Below are 18,950 nucleotides of genomic sequence, written 5' to 3' on the forward strand. Positions count from 1 at the left end.
CAAAATTGTTAGCTCGTTTATATAGCCTGTAATTTGTTTGTACAATCATAACTATCTTTGCATAAAACATACAGAAGCATATAGAAAATATCTGTGCAAGGATTCTTTGTTTACAGCAGCTGGTTGCTTGGCCCAAGTAACAATTGGGCTGGTGTTGCTGCACCAGGCAGGGTCTCTCACCCCAGGCATGGTGTCTTTAAAGCACACTTTTTGCTAATACAGCTTCTTCTCATTTCCTTTGCATTCTGGTGGAGAGAAAGACAAAAATGCCACACAACTATGAGTCTATGTTAGCTTTCACTTGAGGCAAATAAGCAGTTTGGGAAAGGGTATATTGCTAGGTCTTACGTGGGAAGGAATAGCTAATATTCCTGAAGACTATGTATATTATAGTCTAAATTCTACTTATCCCTACAGCTACTGTACTTCTGAATGCAGTCAGCCATTTAATTTTGAATACTTCTAGATAATACCATTATTCCGCAATTGTCTGTTTCACAGAACGTTATAGGAAGCTGAGATGTTGTCATCTTGCACTTGTAGCTGTCATGGTTTCCTATCACTGTTGTATTTTCTTCCCACAAATTTTCCACTAATGAAGAAAAATGGATTATCAATGTAATTTAATTGATAGTTTTACCCAGAAGCATGCAAAGTGTTTTTTCAGCAAAGGATACTGTAAAACAGAGATTGCCATCTTGGGTTGTACCTGAGCAGCCTTATATCAAACATGGATATAAAATGGAGAAAATGACACTATTTACACAAGACAGCCAGTACCAAATTCAGTATGTAAGAAAAAAAAGAATGAAATATATCTTGAAGTTTTGTAAATAAATAAGGAACTAACTGAAAGTATGGGCCTCTTTCAGCTTGATCTCTAGGGAATCACACTCCTTGACCCCCTCTAATTAGCCCTGTTTTCAACTTATGCTCAATAGGTTCTTCACCATGTTTGGGTTAAATCCTATTAAGAAGTAACTGAGATCTCTCTGCTGCTTCCTTTCCATCACAACTCAGGTGTAACAAAAATACTGAGGTAACTCAAAGAAAGTTGTCCTTCAAGACAGAGGCTTTTTAGCTTCACTGTTCCATGTAGCTGGAGGACTTTTCTTATGTACCTTCTTCCTTGGGAAGCTGAAGAGGGCTTTTTATTTCCTGTTCACTGTAGATTTCAATTTTAAGGATTCAGTTATTCTTCAAGCTTTTTATGAAGTTGGTAATACAGGAAAAGAGATGAGGTTATGCAGTCCTGATTTTCAAAGAGAGCAGCTTAGGAGTGCAGTCCTATGCATCTTTACTCAGCAGTAAGTGGCACTGAGCTATAGCTTTGAATCGTAAGTGTGCATCTGTGTACACACACACACACAGACACACAATTTGCATTAGAAAAACTGTCCCAAAGGTATTGATGATATATCTATTCAATATGATTCTTGTAACCCATTTTTTCCAGTAAGCTGTTATAAAAAATTATTCTTTTTCCAAAGAAGAAAAACATACACTGTCAAAGGAAGCCAGAAACTACTCATTTGCCAATAATCCCTTAGATACCACTGAGACTGTTCATGAGTAGTTATAGGATTTATATGCAAATACATACTTAAGTGGATAGTGCATAACAATGATGTTAAAGTAGAAAAACTCATATATCTGTCTTTTGAAGGAAATATATAAGTTCTCCCAAGAATTTTCAAGAGGAAAAAAAATACAGAACAATACAGAACTTGTAATAATGGCTGTTCAATCCTGTTTAGGCTTGCAAATGGGTCCCTGCTTCCTCCATTCCTTGTTTCTCAGTAGACACCAACCAATTTTTATTCGTTGAGTTTTCAAGAAAAGCTTTGTCTGTTGAATAACAGCTTGGTGGTGAAAATTGAATGGAATTATCAGAGCATGTATCAGATTTTGTCCTGTAATATTTGTGGATTGTAACTGTCCTTCTCAACTTCTTCCTAATCAGTAAAATGTGTGTAATAAGAACTTTCAAAGGAAAACTTGAAGGAAACTACATATTCCATATTGTGAATCACAGCATGCACAAATATGGGTTATAACATTAAATTAATCTGTTTCCTGACTTAAGAAGAGATATGAGATGTAAAATGTAAGTGAAAACTCTGCAATGAAGTTCAAAATATTCCTGTCTCATGTGGTTTAACTTTTTTTACAGCATAAATGTATGCATATTTGGAGAGCCTATAAATCTACATGATATTCTTGAGTAATGGATTGCAGCATTAAAGAGCAATCTGTCAAGCAGTGCTGTAACCCAACTCCTATTCACTGCAAGCCTTATTAATGAATGGAGCTGAAAACCAGCAGTGCTAGTTTAGTTGCGCTTTTTGTTATTATGCAGAACTATTATTTATTATTCCTGCCCAACAAAGCTGAAAATTAGGTTATTGTATAAGCATTTTATTGATCACATTTTGGCTCATTAATCAGTACAGTATTCAGAATAAAATCTGTGTCAGCTGATCATATTTCTTAGTGACTAGGTATTCACCATATTTATATGTTTGAGTTTCTTTACTATTATAATAATAAAACAATGAAGTTTGAGTTGTGATTATTTATGGAGGTACTACATTAACTTTTCAGTCTTCTATTTGTTACTAGAAGTGTTTTTGGATTATGTGATATTTACTATGAGAAAGTTCATTTGGTTTACTAGGATTATCTGCACACTGGGTTGGGGAATGTGAGCCCATTCACATGTTGTTGAACTATACTTTTTAGATGTCCCAACAGTGTATGGGATGCTGGGAATTCAGCAACATCTGGAGTGACTCAAGTTATTTATTCAAGTTACATACCGTGGGAATAAATCCTACTACATTCACTAGAATTCAGCTTTGAGGAAACATATATAGGAGTGTGCTAGCAGAGGATTTACTTTTTAAAAAATGTATTTACTGTATTTTACCTAAATTATGTTTTTGAGTTTATAGCTGGCAAAAGTGCTGTTTTTCCCATTGTTAGACATATCTGTCCCTTTGCAGACTGCCTAGATACCCAGGCTTTCTGATTTGAAAAATACATATAGGAAGACTTCCCTCATGATGTCTTCTTCCTTCAGAATTTAATTGAAGCAATGAAGGCCATGGAGGCTTCAGAATTTTAGAACATTTGTGAAATAATCTATATGGTACCTGGGAATAAAGTGATATTCTGTTTAAAATAAACACCACTTTATTCCTAGGTCCCATGTAGCTAGGTAACTGCAAGAACCCTGAAACCATTCCATGAGAATTTCACAGAAAATGTATTCTTTGAAAAAAAATAAATCAAAATCACCTTCTTTTCTATGAAACAAAATGAAATGGTAAGGAATAGAATAATTTTTCAGCATGGAACTTGCTAGTTGAAATGCATAGCAAAACTATATTGGTCCATATATCAAGTATGCTGCTGCTGTTACTGTTTCATTAGAAAATATCTATCACATGTTTTGGAGTGTGGTGAATGAAGGGAAGATGAAATATTGCTTCTGCTTCCTTCTGCCCCAGTGTTATTTGAGACAGAGAATTTGGTTCATTTCATTGGGCTGCAAAAGAAGGAGCAACAATGCCAAATGCCTCAAGCAGAAAGAAGGCAGAGATAGGAAGGAGGCCATCACCACAAATGACTGAAAAGCTAGGGAGGGACATTCTGCATGGGTTAAGGAAAGAGCAGAAAAATTTGTTTGTCCCTTGATTTCTTCTTTTCTTAAAAAGAAATCTAACAAATCTAACCAGATATTATTGTTAGAATGTGAAAATCTTAATCGTTAAAACCAATGAAAGTACAAGAGGATTCTCAAAATATTTCGTCAGTTGAGAGTCTACTTCCTCAGTGAGTATCTAGGCTTCCTACAGAGATACCTTATAGAAAGGATCTTCACATTTATTTATTTATTTATTTATTTGTTCCTTCAAGTTACTGTTGACTCCTGGCAACTGCCTGGAAGTTCCTGTGGTTTTCTTGGCAAGATTTTTGAAGTGGTTTGCATTGCCTCCTTCTTAGGGTTGAGAAAGAGTGACTGGCCCAAGGTCCGTATTTAGGACAGTAAGCATAAGAAATGTACAATAAGTATGCTTAATGTGCAAAATTGGTAAAGTAAAAAGTAAAAGTAAAAGTCATAAATATAATTGTGTTGCATTATACATGTTGCAGAGATAAAACTGATTTAAGCTGAACTCTGTCAATTGTAAGGTTTAAGAAAAGAAATAAATATTTACTTGATACTGAAAATAAGGTAAACTTCTTTGGAGAAATGTTCCAAAATCAGGACACTATCAATGAAAAGGCCCTGTTTGCTTTAACCAGCTACCATATCTGACACACACATGCACACACATGCATGCACTTCATTTTCTTTGCCTAGTTTTTACTGATAGATAGAATATCTCTACCTACCTACCTATCTACCTACCTACCGTTCTTATTTTGTCTGTCTTTACATGAATGCAAATTGCTATCACACTAATTTTCTTTATCTTGAAAGCAAATAATAATGATAACTCAGGAGACAGCTCAGGAGTTCATGACCACCATGGTGGCCATGGACCTGATTCAGATTACTCGAGACCCAACTCGGGACAGTGGCCTCACCCTGTACTTAGTTTTCTTGTCGGAGCAATGGCAACGTGATCTGAGGGGAGAAGTACATCTCTCCCCTTTGTCATGGTCAGATCACGCCCTGGTGAGCCTGAGATTCTCCTATGCTACCCCTCTCTGCAGGGAGGCAGGACTTATTTGATTGGGTTTCAGAAGGTTTCAGAGGGAGCTGGGGGTTATACCCGAGGATCTGCTGCACAGTCCAGCAGAGGCCCTGGCTGCCGCCTGGAATAGGGAAGAGGCTGGGGCCTTGGACAGGATCGCGCCTGTGCGACCTCTCTTATCCCATCGAACCCAACACTCCCTGTGGTTTACGGAGGAGCTGAGGGTTCTGAAGAGGATTAAGAGACGCCTAGAGCACCGCTGGAGGAAGACTAAGACCGAATCTGACTGAACACAAGCTAGAGCCGCTATTAAGGCCTACCTTGTGGTGGTAAGAGCGGCGAAATGGCAGTATTTCTCTGCTCTTATTGCATCCGCAGAATGCCGCCCGGCAGCCCTGTTTAAGATTACCCAATTCCTCTTGGGGAAAGGGGACCTAGAGATCCATCTACAGGGCTGAGCTGAGGAGTTTTCTGGGCATCTGCAGGATAAAATTGCTCAGACTCACTCCAAGTTGAACTCTGCGTGTGAGGCAGTTTCTGTGGAGATGCCCAGGGAATGTTCTTACTCTGTTATCTGGGAACAGTTTGATCCTGTTGAGCCCAAGGAAGTGGATAGGATCCTCTGGACTGTAAACACCACCAGTTATCCCCTTTCCTGGACCGAGAGGCCCTCCAAATGGTCACTCGTGCCCTGGTCATCTCCCATATAGACTACTGTAATGCGCTCTACATGGGGCTACCCTTGAAGAATATCCAGAAGCTACAGCTGGTCCAGAATGTGACCACGCGGACAATCTTGGGTGTCCCAAGATTTGCACATGTAACACCTTTGTTGCGTGAGCTGCACTGGGTCCCAGTTTGCTTCCAGGTCCAATTCAAGGTGTTGGTCATCACTTTTAAAGCCCTACATGGCATGGGACCGTCTAAGGGACTGTCTCATCCCTATTACATCGACCTGCCCCATCCGGTCATGCAAGGAGGGCATGTTATGAACCCCATCTATATAAGAATTCTATCTAGCGGGGTCTCGGAAGCGTGCCTTCTCTGCTGTAGCTTCCACCCTTTGGAACATCCTTCCCCCAGAGGTGAGACAAGCCCCCTCACTCCTGGACTTTCGCAAAAGATTAAAGACCTGGTTTTGTCTGCAGGCTTGGAATGGGAGGGGGAATAATTACACTTGGGGATGGCTAGTCTCGTAAAGTGATTCTGAGGGGCCTATTACACTCAAGGACTGATTAAGATCTTTTCGCCATGTAGATTTTATTATATTTGTATTTTTACTGTATTTTGTATTGTAATGGTTTTGGATTTTAATCCTGTTTTATTGTAAGCCACCCAGAGTCCCCCCGTAGGGGAGAGATGGGCGGTGAATAAATTTATTAAATAAATAAATAACATAAGGATTAGATGAACAGTTCTGCTAGGAAGAGTAGGGTGTTTGATATTTAACTGACAAAGATGATTGTATTTTCTATTGCCTTCAGCAGTGTATGGTGACAATTTGCAGATCCACTGCCAGTGGATTAGGAGCTCCATTTGTGCAAATAGCCTACTTATACTATACACTATTTGTATGGTGTCAGCCTTTCAAGGTACACCAGGCTAGGAAACCAAAGTTATGAATGCTAATACTACTTTTATTATACAGTTACAGTAACAGAATCTTGCAAATCTGAATATGCTTCATGAGAACTAGGGAGAGTCAAGTCTGAGATGCTTTCTCAAATTACATTTCTACCCCAGACTGAAATTTCTTTTATCTGACCATTGTCTGGGTTGCAGCTCTTCCTTCTCTTCCTCATGGTTATTCCTTCTGCCCATTACATATGGTCACTGTTCTCCAGAATAAATGATAAGTGTTTAGCCAGTATACAACCTTTCCATATTCTGTGGCTGTGTTTGGTCAGCACATTCCTTTCTTAGGATGTACATGGAAGTTGATGGAGTAGGTGATATCCTACTGAGCTCTATTTTTCAGCATGAAATCCTTGTAATCATAATTGCAGAGTAGAGTTAGCACTTCTGGTCAGTGTTTGTTGATAACATCGTAAGGCAATGGTATAAGAAGACAAGCTGTATGTATGTATGTATGTATGTATGTATTTATATCCCACCTTTATTATTTTTATAAATAACTCAAGGCAGCGAGCATACCTAATACTCCTTCCTCCTCCTAGTTTCCCCCAACAACTATTCATTCCTTCATATTTCTTCTCTGTGGCAGGTGGTCCATATTGTATAACATTCTCATATTTTTGTGCTGGTTACCCTGTCATCAAACTCACACTTCCTCATGGCTGTTTTAGATGCCAGGGCAGAATGTTGGGGCCCATGCCTTGCATTTTAATATGCAATTTGTTTTTGCAGCTGGAAGTTCCTGATGCTGTGATTGCTTCACAGCTTAGCAGGTATTTTATCCTGTGCAGGTAGCTGAAAGCAAAGGAGGTAGAAGAATTTTTGAGACTCTCCGCTGAATAAAGGATAACTATTGGTTTGTAATTGCTGTAGGTGATTTATTTTCTTAATTCTAAACTGAAAGGAGAGGTAGGATGATCTAGTACCTAAGTAGGTAGGGCAGGATTTTGATAGAAATATTCTTCTGTTGTCATGGCTCAACTCTTGCCTGTTTTCTTACACTTATTTACATGAGACCAACCATCTTGGAGAAGACCAAGTAATCAAATCAAAACAAAACAAAACAAAACAAAGGAATACTCTTGACCAAGCAATATGAAAATAACAAAAATATTGAAATATTTATTAAAATTGCATCTGAAAAGCTTTAAAAGCTCTTATAATTTAGATACTAACAAAAGATATAACAGCATTATTAAAAAGCCACTGATTTAAAAATTTATTATGGAAATGCATTTGGTAACATTGATAAACTTATTTGATCATTATATTTTATACACCCAGAGGAATAAGTGCATTTGTTCAAATATTTTATGCATAATTTATGTATCATACATAGGGATATGGTATGTTTTACATTGTTAAAGGCTTTCTTTTTTAAAAAATCCTTTACTCTTTTCTAGGTTATGGTTTTATTATGTTCTCAATTAGACCAAGGGCATTCTAATTCAACATCCTGTTTCACATAGTATTGTCTACTGTGATTGATATGGAAGGGGAACAGGGTACATAAGAATTAGGATTGTGAACAGTTTAAAGAGATGCATTGCTTCAATTATGCTTCCAGTGAAACAGTCCTGCAAAACTACTTCACAGAGTAGTGTCCCTCCTCCCGCCCAGAGCAAATGTTGCTCTGATGGTCTCCTGTGACACCTCTGATAGCTGGAAGAGGCTCCCAGGCATGCACTGTGCATGTGTAAAAGCCTTTTCCAGCTATTATATATGTTAGAAGTGGTAGTCGCAGAGATATGAAGTGTCTTGATGAGGTCAATAGCATATATTTTGTACTTCAACAAGGCAAATAGGATTGCCTCCCTCATGTGAAATGCCTTGTAAAGCAAATTAATGCATCTCACATAGGTCTAGTAGATATAGCTCTCTGACCCCCCCACCCCACCCCAGATGACTGATAATTAGAGGCATATAGTCTTGGGTTTCAGAGGTAGTATGTATAGTATAGTGTAGGGTAGTATAGTAATATGTATATATGTATGTAGCATAGGAATGCAACCGTAAGTACCAGGGCCCCATGAAACATCTCATCATTCACCAGCTCCTTACCTTTGACTTCTGTTGGATGGAAATTTTGTGATAGGCAGCCAGTTTATAGGAGTACTCATGACAAGGGCATAATGAAAAGTAACAGATTTTCTCAATAAACTAAATACAATTCCAGATGAGCTTATTGACCCAAAATCGTTGTCTCCCCTTGGTATATAGTTATCATTGCTAGTAGATAACAACAACCTTATCAATTATGATTTCATAGTTGAGTGATCTTGGTGAAATAATTACAAGGTGACAGCAACATAAATTATACTATAGCTATAATAACACCACTATACAGTCATAAATTCACTCTACCAGTATAATTTGGAATTACACCTGTGCTTGACATATCCTGTCCTTGACTTTGTCCAGCTAGAGTAATTTGGGGATAGGGTTGTATTATAAGACTTGGACACACTTGTCATGGGTCACAAAATGTTAAACATCCATGTTTTTCTATCAGAAAGATTTAATGGTTTTGCAGAAAGTAAGAATACAATTTTGATAAGGCTGGTCTTCTCTAAAGTGAGTGCAAGACCCCAAGAATTGATCCTCTCAATCAATGTATCACTAAACTGCTGCTCAGGGGAAATACTATGAGGAGACAATATTTTTTAACTAGCAGTGGGAATTTCTTAGTCTACAAAACAAAGCTGGAGAAATACTAATTCTTACTAAACTTAAAATGCTTGAAAAAAATAAAGATGTATAATTTGCTAGCTAAATCTGAATATCTGGAAATAATGAAATAAAATCATTTTGATAACAAGTTGAATAATTGTTGGCTTATGAAAACAACCACAATAATAAACTGTCCATGAAAAGCCTTTACTTTGTACTGAGAAATTATGAATGTTTGAACATAAGGAAAAAATATCTAAAAGGATTTGCTGCGTTTTATTGGGTGGAGCAAGATCCCTTTGAAATCAGTAGGACTGTAATTTCAGTGGGATTGGATCATCAAATCGGGTAGCCCGAATTATGTTATAATTATATGTTCTACATGCCAGTTATGTCACTTTTAACCATACTGTAGTTAGTGAATTGCATACTACCACTATTATTGCTTCTTATCATTTGAGAAGGTTCATGCTCACATCAGTCCAAATTTATAAAGGTGGACTTCAAGACTGAGGCTGTTAGAAATGCAGTTGAATATATTTAGCATATCTCATGCTTAGGTGAACCAAGAACTTAAAATAAATTGATAGCAAAGGGACCGTGCTGTGAATGCAGCAACCCCTCTTAAGCATTCTGATCCTTACCACTGAAATCATTATACCAGTGGGTTTCCGCCCACTGCCCCAAGCTCTAAATAACAGACATAATGACATGCTGACATTCTGGATTGATCAGATCTGCTGTGTTAGATGCAAGGGCTCAGAAAACCACTGCATGACAAACTCTTGAGAGCAAGAGAGCCAATTTTGTATAGGTCTTCCACTGCCAGTACAACTGAGCTATTCTTCCTCAAGCGAGCATAAACCTCTTCAGTGCCTGTCCGTAAAAGGGAGGCTTTTAGCTAATCAGAATCCCTTAATGGCTAAGGTGCAGCTGGGGAACAACTGAACCTGCAATTAAGGCTGAGGTAGAAACGACACTGCTGATGTCAGGCATTGTGACCTAAATAACATTTTCCCAGTGGTTGACTGCACAAAAGTGCTGAAAAAGTTGGCAGCATCTCAGTTGCTTATTATTTATTGTGTCATTTTATGGAGGGTTTATTGGCAAAATGCCATGGTTTGCAGCTATCAGCTCCTGTCCATTTAAAGCAAACTGTGCGCTCACTTTTAAGAATCCAGCTATTAGTACTGAGGCACGCATCACTTTACACTAGTTGATGTTAGGCCTCATCACCCCCATTTTGTTTAATGTACATTAGCCACATACTGTGTGTGTATAGTGGTATAATACATATTGAAGGAGTTATTATCTGACATGTTTGACATAAATAAAATGACTTCAATTACCAACCTAGCAGGAAGTCAATATGAAGTCCCTCCTTGAAATTAAAAAATTACAATTCAGCACATCTCTTGTATTAAAAAAAAGGGAAAAAAACTTTTATACTAGGTTCCAGCGACAAGCAATCAAGAAAGACTCAGGAAAGCATTAATTTATAGTCATGAGTCCAGATGAAACAATCAAACTTCTAAATCCAGAAAAGAGAAGAAAACCTAGAAGAATATTACATATATATATATATATGCATGCACGCACGCACGCACGCACTCTGATGGCTTGTAATTATGGTCATTTAATTGAAAGGATATAATTAAGAGAGTTTATAATTAGAAGAAAAGCAACATATATGCTAAACAAAAACAGAAGTTTCACAGAAAACAGAAACAAAAGAGACAACAGTTGCTAACAGTAGGTTGAGCTGTTGGAATTATCAGGGGTCAACTCAGCTTTGTCTCATAAGAATAAGGGGGTCTTTCTAGTAAACGCATCTCTATTGTGCTTGTGGGATGTCACGTGATTTCCACTTCCTCCTCCTCCTTGGGTTTGGGGATTAACAATCTCCATTACCTTTTGGCACACCTGCAGGCAGGAGGTGCTGCAGAATGCAGCTCTTGTCCTTTCATCTCGCTTGCACGCAGACATTTCTATTCCCATAGCAAATGTCTACAAAGAACCAGTGATGAATAAGAGCTTTCTACTATGAAGCTACTTGTATCCAGATCTACTGAATAAATGTAAGCTGCCTTTTTTTTTCTTCATCCAACTGTGTGAAGACTGAATTCTTTTCTGAAAATAATTAAGCTTAATGTGTAAGTTTCTTTTTTTGGTTCATGCTTCTACTTTGCAAGATTGTTGTTAGCTGCTTGGAGTTCTTTTATTAACCTTTAAAAACTCCATCATGAGCAGGATTTTTTTTTAAGATACATATCTGACTTTCATTGTATAGGAATTGTATAGAAATATATGTACACTAATGGAAAGTGTAAGACTGAAAGTTATTGGACCCTGTGAGCATTGTTTTATGTTTTTAAAAAATCCCCTGGTATGTTTCTTGTTTTAGTTAAGCAGTTAACTTAATAGTTGCTGGGCGTAGAGCTTTTGAAGTGTACTATCAAACTTCCCTGGAAACAATCACACTGTGTCTGTGTCTGTGTCTGTATCTCTATCATCTCTATCTCTATAACTCAAGTATTTGTTTAATAAATGAATCTGAAATATATGCAAGCAAAAAAACTGAATTTTGGATAGATGGAGCAGCTTCAGCATGATTGACAAGTTTAATATATCATCATCATCATCCCTTTTGTGTCTTTTGTAGTATTTCCTTTTTTAAATAAAATTTTAATTGAGAGTTTTAACAAAATTATAAGAACTAATACAAACTAAAGTAAAACAAGAAAGGAAAAAGAGAAAGGGAGAAATAAAAGAAAAAGCTAAAAGTGCAAAAAAGAAAAAGGTGGAGAAGAAAAAAAGAAGAAAATAGAAAACAGATATAAAAAAGTGCCTTCTGATCTTCTTCACAGCAGCTATAGGGGAAGGGGGAGGAGGAGGAGGAGGAGGAAGAAGAAGGTATTTGCTTAGTTGAACAGGAACCAGTTTTCTGACTTGCTGAATGGTTGAGGGCAAATTTAATGTATATTTTTGTATGCTTTTGCAGAATTGAGCAAATAAAAAGACATAACCAAATTCTTACCTTAGGATTTTAGGAAATAATGAGTCACTGAAACATGATTAATATCCAAGCTGAATAAACAAAGGGACAACTGCAGCTCAGTCCAATAGTGACTTGTGTAGAGCTGTCACCAAACTTTTTCAGAATAATTATTCAGTAACAACTGGATTTTTAACTTGATGGTTGACAAATTGGATGGAAGTTGCTTAATGTGGGCATGAGAAAAGCTGAAGCACTATCTCCTTTTAAACCTCGGATAAGTGCAAAGTCATCCAAAAGGAACCCATGGAAAGCATAACTAAAACATAGTCACTTCCATCTATTTAACCATAGAATAGATGAGGGAGGCCAGAAGTAGTTGCTTTTTCCTAGTTTCTCATTACTTTGGCCAAGAAACAATCATAATAGTTGTGTGACATGGGGAAAAGCTCTATCTTGATTATTGCCAATGAGTTTCTACTAGGTGCTCCTAAGCAAGTCTCATTGTCTCATATTATATCCTCCTAAAAGAGTTGATTGAAGAGACCATGTCTGCTTTCTGCTTCACTGGAAATATTGCAGTTTACTTTATTTCCACTCATGAATCATGAACACTGGGCTTGCAAGGTTCATCTTAAATTAATTCAAAGCTATTTTTTTCCCACAGCACACAACCAATTGCATAGCAGGTGCAACAGAATCAGTGTCAGAATAAAAATATGCCACTCCAGTGGTTTCTCCTGCTGTAATAATACCACAAAAACATTTAGAGGTTTGATATAAAGTAAGGGCTGAATGGAATCTAATTAACCAGACAGGCAAAAACATGCGTTGAGAAGAAAAAAAGAGAAAACTGAATAAAAAACATTTTGTCAGCAGAACTTGGTTATTTCTTAAAACAGGTGATAAAACAGTTATAATAGCAACATCTCCATTATAATTTTTCTATAATTCATATCTGGGGTTATGTCAACAGAAGTGAAACAGGTCCAGTGGAAATTCCCATATCTTCAACTGGCTGCTCCTATGGGCAGAGGGTGGTTTTGGTAATTTCCCTTACTTCCCACAAATTTCAGAGCCATCTCCCACATTCTTCTAGAAGATGGATGAGTGAAGTTTGTTTTAAAGCTCTAAGCAGCCTAGGCTTAGGATAATTGAAGCGACTTTCCTATGGAATTTTGCCTGTTCATTAAAGAAACCAGGGTTAGTACTCTTCTTGTGATTGGTTAGAATATGTGAGAGGGATTTCTCAGCTGTGACATCTACTTTCAGGAACTTCCTGTCTTAGAAGAGGTGTATGATGGCATAATGTTTCTTTAAAAGTTTATTTGAACAAACTTTTCATCTGCATGTTGGTTAATTTTGAGTATTTACTTTTTACTGTTGGTGTTTTAGTGTTTAGACTTTTTTTTTCCTTTTGAAAAGTAAAAACTCTCAGCATATTTACTGTAGATGGGATGAAATTTCTGAAATGTGTCATTAATGCACATGTGATGTATTTTAGTCACAAAACTGCAGCAACTAATAATCTTTATGATTATAACTTGAACTCAGAGTAATTATATAGCCAGACATAACCACAAAAATAAAATGTATGATTTACATCTTATAAATGTTTTTTTTTTTACTATATGCACTGAATAAATTCCACATAAAACAGTATTGTACCAGAGATGTAACACAGCTTTGAAACATTCCCCTCTAGAATACAACTCATGTAGCTTTTCTTTAGACATGTAAAAACTAGTCTGTAAAGGACATTTGTCTAGGTTTGGCAATTATCAGAACATTGAGAAACTTAACATAATCTCTTATTTAAGTAAAAAACAACACAGATAAATTCAAATGACATCCCCCCCCTTTTTTTCTTTTTTAAGGGAAGAACTTTTGCAAGCTGGGATACCAAAATATCCATATCCAAATTACTTTACATGTATGGATATGGAACTAAGGAGAATCATTGATGCTCAGGTAAGATTGGCCATTAAAATATGCATTTGCATTAATGCAACAACAAAGTAATAATTTGCTGCTATCAATTCATAAGTTTTGGGAACTTCTTATTACCTGAATTATGGGAAATAAACTTGTTATTTTAAAGAAATATTGTATTCTGACCAAGTCATAACTATGTTATAACTATTTGATATCTGTTATGCATATTTTTAAGAATTGGAAAAAGATAACCTGAACTCTACCTAATAGAAAAAAAATGACTACCATTTATAAGTTTTAGAGCATAGTAGTGAGGGTTTCAAGCACATGAAGTCAAATATAAGTATCCTTGAGGCCACTCTTGGTTTTTTTTGCCTGTCTGTATGGCTTCTGTCTGTAAGATGCTGGGAAAGGAGAAGGCTGAAGAGGTTGTTTTAGAATGGGTTCTGAAAAAGATCTACCTTTCCCTTCTTATGCATTGATTGATTGATTATGTGCCATCAAGTTGGTGTTGACTCTTAGCAACCACATAGATAGATTTTCTTATGCATATACACTACTTATACCACAACCTAAGCAATTGGAAGTGAACAGATGTACCTGTGAATGGACCGTAGGGGAGATTGTTTAGATATATGTTATTTATTTAAGTTACTTACATTACGCACAATTCTATCCATATGGGTCTTTAAGATAGCTCACTATAAGTAATTGAAAGAACTAGACCTCTTTCTCACTTAAATTAATGCCAGGTTTCATCTGTTATCTTTCTGTCCATCATTAATACCTCCCCTCTCATAAACAGCTACATGACTGGTTCATATTCATAGAGCAGGGATCCACAAGCTTTCTTTGTCAGAGGTGCCAATGTGAAATTTTTCATGATGGCCCAAGCACCCTAAAAATGTAATCTGGGTCTTATTTCATGAGATTTATAAACACTCGGGTGACGTTGGCCTGAGCTATCATAAAATCTCATGTAAGAATACTTAAGTCTTTTTTATGCAAGAAAACAGAAATCTCAAAAGATACAACAGTCTCCTGAGATTTCAGCCGTTAAAAAAAAAAGTTGAGTGGCTGCAGGCACTATTTTAGGGTGCAGTCAGACTCTGGCACAAGTGTATGTGACTTTGCTGGCCCACATTTTAGAGGCTACCTATCAACTAATGGGAAATTCAAATATCATTCTCCCCATTTTTAATGGAGTGTCAGAAGGCTCAACTGATACAAAACTTGAAATCACAGTATCAAGATAGCCCCACTCAGCTTACAGTATATACATTCAGCTGTTTTACACAGCCAGTTAATTAATATGTGAATGACAGCTTTTGCATACTTATACAAAAAATGCTGAGAAATTATCTTAAAAGGTGCCCTCTGCAGTTATTATTTTGAATGTTCTCTTACATTTGTTGGATAGACACCAGGTATATTTTACATAGCACCATCATTTGAAGCTACCATTTTATATGCAAAGATTTTGGATTAGAATGCTTATAGTAGTCAATATCTGGTATGGAACTAGCATTTAAAAGCATTTAGTATGTAGTCTAAAGTTCAGCAATTCATGGAGCGAGAATTGCCAGCTGTACAAGCTGGGTTTAGAAAAGGCAGAAGAACTAGGGACCAAATTGCCAATATCCACTGGATAATGGAAAAAGCCAGGGAATTTCAGAAAAACATCTACTTCTGTCCTAACTGCCAGGAAACACGCTGAGACAAGGAACTGTTCTCTAATGTTTTATTGCTTGTACATAACAGGAATCCTAACAAACTGAAGAAGTGTGGGAAAAACCCAGCCATATAAACCTCAAAGGTTAAGGCGGTCCCGATCTGTGTCTCTTTGAATGGCTACCTAATTCCTCAGTGCTACGCATGCGCTTAACAGTCTGGATGGGAGCCCCCTGCTCGCCATCCTTACTCATGACAACTTCTGTTTTATTGACTACTCTAAAGCCTTTGACTGTGTGGACCATAACAAACTGTGGCAAGTTCTTAGCAGTATGGGGATACCAAGTCATCTTGTCTGCTTCCTGAGGAATCTGTATAATGACCAAGTAGAAACAGTAAGAACAGACCACGGAACAATGGATTGGTTTTGTTGGCAGATTGCTAGGAAAGCCTTTGGCCCAGGAGAGATCAGAAAAGTCACACACCAGGCATTTCTATAAAAATAATTTTATTTACAGAAAGCAAAACATATTTAAAAGCTTCTGCATTCTTACAGGCTCTCAGTGAGAGCTGCTAAAAACTCTCTACATGCCTACACAGAAGGGAAACAGAAACTAAAACAAGTCCAGGCAAGTTCTTTCCCCCGGGTGCAAAAATTAACATTCGAAAAGGGGACAGTTGAATTCAACCTCATCACCCGGCCAAAATGATTAGTTACCATAGTAACCTTAATCTGTAATAGAAAACATTAACAGGTTTAAGTTTGGGAAAGGAGTAGAGCAGGGTTGTATACTCTCACCCTACCTATTCAACTTGTATGCGGAACACATCATGCGACATGCTAGCCTTGAGGAATCCAAGGCTGGAGTTAAAATCGCTGGAAGAAACATTAACAATCTCAGATATGCAGATGATACCACTTTGATGGCTGAAAGTGAAGAGGAACTGAGGAGCCTTATGATGAAGGTGAAAGAAGAAAGTGCAAAAGCTGGCTTGCAGCTCAACCTCAAAAAAACCAAGATTATGGCAACCAGCTTGATTGATAACTGGCAAATAGAGGGAGAAAATGTAGAAGCAGTGAAACACTTTGTATGTCTAGATGCAAAGATTACCGCAGATGCTGACTGCAATCAGGAAATCAGAAGACATTTAATCCTTGGAAGAAGAGCAATGACAAATCTTGATAAAATAGTTAAGAGCAGAGACATCACACTGACAACAGAGGCCCGCATAGTTAAAGCAATGGTGTTCCCTGTAGTAACATATGGCTGTGAGAGCTGGACCATAAGGAAGGCTGAGAGAAGGAAGATAGATGCTTTTGAACTGTGGTGTTGGAGGAAAATTCTGAGAGTGCCTTGGAGTGCAAGAAGATCAAACCAGTCCATCCTCCAGGAAATAAAGCCAGACTGCTCACTTGAGGGAATGATATTAAAGGCAAAACTGAAATACTTTGGCCACATAATGAGAAGACAGGACACCCTGGAGAAGATGCTGATGCTAGGGAGAGTGGAAGGCAAAAGGAAGAGGGGCCGACCAAGGGCAAGATGGATGGATGATATTCTAGAGGTGACACACTTGTCCCTGGGGGAGCTGGGGGTGTTGACGACCGACAGGAAGCTCTGGCGTGGGCTGGTCCATGAAGTCACGAAGAGTCAGAAGTGACTGAACGAATAAACAACAAAAAGTATGTAGTCATCACTGTGTGACAGTAGCTGATAAATGTCATAACATTTAAACGTATTAATTATACTGATTCATGAAACCAAGTGAAATATTTGAACTTTGCTATTATACTTTCATTGCCAAATTCCTATATCAACATGAAGTCAAATTTAAGCATTAGTTTAATTGGATTTCAAAATATTTTAAATATTTGTTATAGTTATATTTTCATTCCAAATTTCAGAATGGTAATTATTAGACTTCTACATATTTTTTTGTTATTGTAAATAGGCCTAGTGCCTTGGTTTAGGATCCATGAAAATTATCTTTCTTTTTAGAACCAGGGAAACAGGAGAGCTGGTGAGCTAGTTAAAAGTAACAGATATATGCATCATTATAGAGTCACTCTTTCTATAACTGACTTTTCATAATATACACAGTACATTCTGTTCATTTCACATTTTACAATTTCAAGTTTGTTTGAACTATGACAAATATGTGCTTAAAAAACCAAGAAGAGTTTGTATGTGTGTGTATGTGTGCACCACGGTAAATTATTTTTTTTCATATCACCTTGAACATTCTTAATGTTTCAGAGGCCTGGTTTACACACGTAACAGATTTCAGTGATAAATTAGATGAACTATTTCACATTGTTTGTTCACATTCCTTCTCCATGGCTCTGCCTGCAGGAGAAAAAGAAAAAAGAAATAGGGAAGGGAAGGGAAACACCTGAATGCAGATGCAATTTCTACTTAAATTACTTACATTTTATAAAGACCAGGGAACATGGCTCGGTGGGAGAACAGTTCTAGAAGAGGAACAGCCAGAGAGCAGTTGCTTCCAGCTACAGGAATAGAATGGAACTCCTTCTGAGGCATCCCAGGCACTCTTATTCAATAACCGGGGCCAAAGCCCATTGCCCAGAGTTCAGTCCTCCTCAAAATTATAATCCATAAAGCAGCACATGACTGAATGATGGATACTGAGCTGCGTGGTGAGTCAGAGGCCCATCAAGGCTCATCACAGCATTCTTTCTTCTGATTATTATTATTATTTACTTAAAAACTTGAGTACTGCATTGGAGATGCGTGTATAAAGCTATGTTATGTTATTTATTATTAAAATATATTCTTTCCAACAAAAAAGATGCTTATCCCCAGCTAAAGAAAATTGTCTAAAGGGAACGCCTATAAAATCATTGTCCAGGGTTTTAAATTATCCAACTGCACCACTGTGCAGCTTTAAAAATTCTAAAAAAGGTTTTAGGTTTAAAAATCCCCCTTCTCTGTTAGTTTCCCACCACCACCAAATCCTGCTGTGCTGCCTCATCGTGGCAGGGGGACCTGTTCCTGGGAGGGATAAGTGAAGAATGTCAGGAGTTGCCAAGAGTATATATTCCCAGCAGGGTCACCCAAGGAATGAAGGTCATCCTAGCTGCCCAGCTAAAGCAAGCAGGCATCTATACTGGGCAGCAGTGACATACTCTTAAAACTAGAAAACCCTTCAAAGTTTATTGAGATTATTGTTAACTTTGGCCTTGATAATGACCTTTTTGATGCGGTAATTTCTTGGTTTCTTTGGTTTGGTTTGGTCTGGTGTGCGAAGGATTAGCTGGTGGGACAAATTTGCCGCTGCCCAGGGTACGCCCGATTGTGAGATAGTACAATATTTTA

The 18,950-nt window shown here is 37.4% G+C and overlaps 1 protein-coding gene across 1 annotated transcript in view; it reads left to right on the forward strand.

Moving 5' to 3' along the window:
- Nucleotides 1-18,950, forward strand: part of TMEM232 (transmembrane protein 232) — a 161,294-nt gene that overhangs the window by 127,265 nt on the left and 15,079 nt on the right. Inside the window, exon 13 of the mRNA XM_063295359.1 lies at nt 13,884-13,977. Coding sequence (XP_063151429.1) covers nt 13,884-13,977 — 94 coding nt within the window. The remainder of the gene's footprint in view (nt 1-13,883; nt 13,978-18,950) is intronic.

The sequence above is a fragment of the Candoia aspera genome, chromosome 2, assembly GCF_035149785.1.
Source record: "Candoia aspera isolate rCanAsp1 chromosome 2, rCanAsp1.hap2, whole genome shotgun sequence".
NCBI classification, from domain to species: domain Eukaryota; kingdom Metazoa; phylum Chordata; class Lepidosauria; order Squamata; family Boidae; genus Candoia; species Candoia aspera.